Raw genomic sequence first — 5844 nt, forward strand, 5'->3', positions numbered from 1 at the left:
GTTCAGTCATTGCACAAAGGCCTCTAAACAAAACAAATAACTGTAAATATAAGCTCTATGGGGCATAGTTTGTCTCTTTTTCTGTCTGTTGGGTGCCTAAAACAGTGAAGCCTTGACCCTGATTGAAACTCCTAGGCACTACAGAAATAAATAAAACATAACAACAACAGGAGTAGGACCAAAATATTCTTCTAAGAAATGAAGCTGCAAAACTACTTCGTTTGCTTTTAAAGATTGTTAACGTTTTATGTAACTTGTCAAATAATGTAACACAAACATGTGAAATCATTAAACAAATGGAGGTTTACAACAGGTGCTACTCAAACCAGATAGTCAATGGTAACAGTATAGGAACAAACATCATTCTCTAGCTTTAGGGCCAAAGGGAAATCCAGTACTAAGCAAAATTTACTTCAAAAGACTAAGTTTTTTTCCCTCCCCCCCTTTTTATTTCCAAACTCCACCTTGTTTCTTTTAAATATCTCCAATATTATCTTGGAAGCTGAAAATCTGTTCCACTGGTAATAGCTCATTTATTTAGCTTCGCCAAGAGGACATAGCCAAAATAGGATAGAGAGTGCCTGACATCATGCCAAAAAGAGGCATTTCCAAACACCAAGAGAAATAGAAAAGATGATTAGTCTGTCTCCTGAAGATCCTGCTCTCCAGGGATTTGTTTTCAGAAATTGTGTTCACATGATCAGGCTGGGCTATATCTGAATTCAAAATCCAGGAATCTTAATCCCTTTTTTAAAAAAATGGTTTGCTAGTGGCTAAGTAAAGGAAATGTTCCAGTTTGAGGCAGTCACATTTTGATTTGCATTCTACTACACACAATGTCGCAAAAATAGGACGAGGGAAGTGAAAAAAGGATTTTGAAAAAAGGCTACGTGAACACTCTCAATTGCACTGCAGTTTTTACCAGTGCCTGGGAGCTCTTTTAATACTGTTGAAGGGATTAAGTACACAAGGTGCTCTAGCTGTCTCATGCTGTGCACATAACAATCTGTGGCTGCATATATAAAGAGATCATTGTGAGCTAGCCAAATATCTGTAACATTGGGAATAGAACTTAGAAACCTGGATCCAAAAACCAAAATCAGCAGCCAGCAAAGAGAATTACTGATATGTAAACAGGTTTTGAGTTTAGCTGATCTAACAAGTAGTGGGTATTAGAAACCACTGGCTTCTATGACACATTTTCTCATATTTTTCTGTACGAGTCCTATCTTAGTACATCTCTAGGCTTTCAAAAGCCATTATAGTCACCCCAAATTGGACTGAAACCCCCTTTCTCCAATTTTTAATGCAATATCAGTACTACGAACGTTCAACCTCTCAAGAATAAAGCAAGCCTATTGTTTCCTGTTACTAGATCTGCTTGCCAGTCCAAGAGTAAATTTTATACTTGATATTTACCAGCTTGAAGTTCTCTGAACCATTCTGGCTCTACTATAAACAGAAGTGTGTTTTGTTACAAGTTGTAAATACGCAAACTGGAGTTTGGATTTCTAACAGGTTTGGTTTCATTGAGTCTTTCAGGACTCTTACGCCCTCTTAAAATAGTTTTCCACCTGCTGATTGAAATTCTGAGAGGAATATTTCTTTAGAGCATTTAATGGAGTCAGTAAATACTCCAGTGCAAGCCGACTTGGAATCCACTCATTGGCAACAGATGCCAAGAAGCTGGTAGCCCTGGTATCTGGGATATTGCTGTCACAATCTATGTCCTGGAGAAGACATTCCTCTCTCTCCAAGGGGCTTGAACTCTCCTCCTGATCTGAGGCTTTTGCCCCTTTCCGACCAAGTCTGAGCTGTAAGGGAACGTGGTCTTCTTTTGTAGATGGGGATGGCCTAGTACTGCCCCTGGCTTCATATCTGGGTTTAAGTAGTGGTGAAAAATTGGTAGAATCTGCCCACATTTTCACAACATTTCCAGTCTCAACAGACAAAGAAGTCCTAGAGGGTCCCTCAAAGTCTTCGTCACTATTGTCAGAGAGAGTAACTGTGGTGTAACTTGGCAATTCCAGCACAGGATACAATTTGTTTCTAAATCTGCAAACTAAAGACAGAGTCAGATGCATAACCCATACTTCTTTTTTTTTCTTCTTTAAAAGCAAATTTGTTTCTCAGTGTATGGTCCTATCACAGAATAATTGATTAATTTTATTCTCTTCACAGCCCTTTGAGACAGTAAAGTAGTTTTCCCAGAGTCACATAGGAAATCTGTGGCTGAGCAGAAAGTCAACTCAGGTTTCATGAATCCCAGTCTCTTACCCTACCCACTAGGCAATCCTTCTTGACTCTCTCATAACAATACAGAGATCAGTTGATTTGAAATGATTGGCTTAGAACAGGGGTGGACCAACCTGAGCCAGAGAAAGAGCCAGAATTTACCAATGTACATTGCCAAAGAGCCACAGTAATGTATCAGCAGCTCCCCCACACTCCCAGTGCTTCCCGCCTACCAGTAGCCCCACCAATCAGCGCCTCCCCCTCAACTCCTGATCAGCTTTTTTGTGGCATGCAGGAGGCTCTGTGGGGGTGGGAAGCGAGGGCACAGTAGGCTCAAGGGAGGGGGTGGGAATGGGTAGAGTGGGGGCAGGGCCTGTGGCACAGCCAGGGGTTGAGCAGCAAGCACCCCCCGCCACATTGGAAATTGGCACCTATAGCTCCAGCCCCAGAGTCGATGCCTATACAAGGAGCCACATGTTAACTTCTGAAGAGCCACATGTGGCTCTGGAGCCACAGGTTGGCCACCCCTGGCCTAGAATTAGAGCTGGAAGTCTAGTGAGAACAGACTCAAGAGATTTCTGCTATTCTCTGACCCCAGCCTATCACACATGTTACAGGAGCTTTCCTTGCAGCATTAAAGTGCTTGCTGGTTTTGATTGGGGCTGAAAGTGGAAGAGCAGAGGCATGAAAGTATGAAGGGAATAAAAATTAATCCAAGACTATCCTGAGCCAGCCTCAATGCTTCATTTCACACTTGAGTTCAGCAGCCCCATGGGGGGGGGGGTGTCAGCAGGGTCTCATATTCATTTAATTTATTTCAGAATTCTCACTTTGCAATTCAACTATCTTTCTCCGTATTTCTTTCCTCCCCCTGGAGTTCTTTCCTTGTTGGCAGTTGTTGCTCCTGTGCTGACCTGTGAACTGGGAGCCTTCATTGATCCATGCATGGACCCTTCCGAATGCCCAGCAATTCAGTCTGTCCTCCCCAGCAGACTCTACACTGCTGGTGCCAGGAGGCTGCTGGAAGGCTAGCAGAATGGGTGTCATATGTAGCAACCATAGTGATGTTGTGAGAATCTCCCATAGTTTAAGCAGCATTACCACCACCTGTATCAAAAGTGCTCCACATAGCTGAGCCATGCTATGTAAAACGTGCATATTTCAGCAAGGTCATACAGTGTGTCAGTTGCCTTGTGCCTATGTTGCTCTTGAACAAGAAGCAATGGGCTTAAAGTGCAGCAAGGGAGGTTTAGGTTGGGATATTAGGAAAAGCTTTCTAATTGTCAGAATGTTTAAGCACTGGAATAAATTGCCGAAGGAGGTTGTGAATCTCCATCATTGGACGCTTTTAAGAGCAGGTTAGACAAACACCTGTCAGGAATGGTCTAAATCAGGGGTCCCCAATGCAGTGCCCACAGTTGCAATGGCACCTGTCAGGGCAATTGTGTGCACCCGCAGGACACCTTTTTCCTGGTGTTGCCATTTCTCAGCGGCATTTCAGCAGTAACGCTTCTTGCCACTGCCGCTTCTCAGCAGCATTTTGGCGGTGGGGTATCTGGCACCCGCCCCAGTCTTCTGGAAATAGGAATATGCTATTCCCACAGAAAGGTTGGGGACCACTGGTCTAGATAATTAGTCTTGCCACAAGTGCAGGGGACTGGACTAGATGACCTTTCAAAGTCCCTTCCAGTTCTATGAATTATAACAAGATTTGTTATGTTTAAAAATACATTTTCCTAAACATATTCCTATGCCACAGTGTGAAGTGATGGGGATTCAAGGTAGTAAGGAGGGTGACATGGAGCAGCATTTTGTGCAGAAATATAGGTGGAGTGGTGCATCCCAAGCTCTTCAGAACTAACAGCCACAGAAAGGGGAGTGTAGTGTAACTTGGGGTGACCCAAACAGGATTGTGTCATTTACACATCCTCAAACCCCAGTTACTAATTCAAATTAAGGGTCTCATATATAGCGTGGGATGGGAACTTTGCCAGGGTTTCAGAAAAGAGTATTCTTAAAACCATGACCATAGTTATATAACTCAAGTCAATCCCTTTTCTATAGGTGAAATTGGGAAAGATTTGAATTCTGATTCAAGAACAAGGAACTAGGAACTTCAGCTGTCACCTGTGATCCTGCAGTTGGGCTTGTACAGTACCTCCTACAAGGCAGCAAACTTTATATAGCCCAAACCATCACCCCACCCCACAACACTCAGTGCAGGGGGAAAAGCCAGGGGAAGAAGTTGGCAAAACAAGAGGATAACCCTACCCAGGAAAGAGCCCCAGAAACCTCAGTCCCCAACTTCCTTCCTTATAGACTGCCAGCAGGCATATGACCACCTCACTAGGACAAAAACCCAACCTACCATCACCTGGTGGTACTGCCATCTTCCTCTTGGTGGTGGTCCTCTTAGAAGGCCCTGGCTCTGCTTCCTCCACTGCAGAGGGCAGTTGATTATCTGCATTCCTCTCTGAATCCTCCGTCACTGACTCCGGCTCCTCCACTGCTAGCGGGGGGCTGGGGACCAGCTTGATCTGACCTTCTGGTGCCTCACTCCCCTGATCAGAGGGAAACAACTTTGGAAAGCTCATGTGATGCCACAGGGGCAGCCTCAGGATTTGGCACCACCTCAGCATTTGGCTGAGGCCCAGCCTGGGCACACAGAGCAGGAGCAATACTGGCTGTGGCAGCAGTAAGCCCTTTATGAGGGCTACCTCTCCCACGTGAGGGTGGAGGCCTTGCTCCAGAAGCTGCATGAGAGGCCCCATCCAATCATAGCGAAGGTAACAAATTTCCTCCAGCAGCTGAACTTACTGGAAAGAAAGGAGTTGAAGGTTGCAATGCTAAGGGAGCCTGAAGCTTGGAACGGTGCTTTCTGGATATTTTAATGATTCACCTTAAGTCCTGCCAGTGAGACGGGGTGACTAAAAGGTCAATCTCCCTGCAACCTTCCCTTCATTTTAGGAAAGGATAAAGGGGCTGCCTAGCACTCTCCGGCAGTTTAGGGCTAGGATAAGCCAGAAAAATGAGATAATCCATCTACAACTACGCCAGCCAGGAGCAGCTGGGCAAGAAAGGAGCTAGCACTGCAGCTGGATCATTGAGTGAGCAATTAACACCAGCAGCATACAATCCACTAGGCTGCTCTCTAGGGCTGCTGGCAGTCCATGGAGATCAGGAGGGGGATGGCCGGTAAGGGTGAATCACATGGTTGGTTAGATCAAAGAATCAGGTCTTACAGAAGGCACAGCAAAAAAAAAAAAAAAAAAAAAAAAAAAAGCTGCTTGGTTCTTAAAGAGAGAGTGCACCTGAATTGGAATTTTTGTTCCAGGTGAGTTATCCCCTGTTGTCCCCTTACTGAAACTCAGTGGGAGTGTTTTGGTTGGCTAGCTCCCAGTACTAAAAAGGGGTAAGGGTCGATGGGGAATCAGGACCCTAAGACTAACAGTCCCCAGGAACAATGGGGAGAGGCCAATGCTCCAGGTCAGCCTGATTGACAGGGTGGGCAGACTAATCAGGGAGTCAGGAGGCCGGGCAGGGTCCCATCCTTCCTGTGAGCTGGAATAGCCTGGGTCAGACAGAGCTAAGAAGAAAGCAGGGGCCCAA

The 5844-nt window shown here is 45.1% G+C and overlaps 1 protein-coding gene across 2 annotated transcripts; it reads right to left on the minus strand.

Moving 5' to 3' along the window:
• Window positions 1-220: 220 nt before the first annotated feature.
• LOC119851475 lies at window positions 221-5525 on the minus strand. Of its 2 annotated transcripts, XM_038391366.2 has the most exons (3): window positions 5053-5525; window positions 4604-4796; window positions 221-2062 (listed from the first exon to the last, which is right to left on the minus strand). In XM_038391366.2, the coding sequence occupies exons 2-3, from the start codon at window positions 4623-4625 to the stop codon at window positions 1548-1550; spliced, it is 537 nt and encodes a 178-aa protein (XP_038247294.1). In that variant the 5' UTR covers window positions 4626-4796; window positions 5053-5525; the 3' UTR covers window positions 221-1547. The 2 variants fall into 2 exon arrangements, with proteins under 2 accessions (XP_038247294.1, XP_038247292.1); XM_038391364.2 differs by lacking the exon at window positions 5053-5525 and having other exon boundaries at window positions 4604-5026.
• Window positions 5526-5844: the final 319 nt, after the last annotated feature.

This window comes from Dermochelys coriacea, chromosome 2 (assembly GCF_009764565.3).
Source record: "Dermochelys coriacea isolate rDerCor1 chromosome 2, rDerCor1.pri.v4, whole genome shotgun sequence".
Classification (NCBI taxonomy): Eukaryota; Metazoa; Chordata; order Testudines; family Dermochelyidae; genus Dermochelys; species Dermochelys coriacea.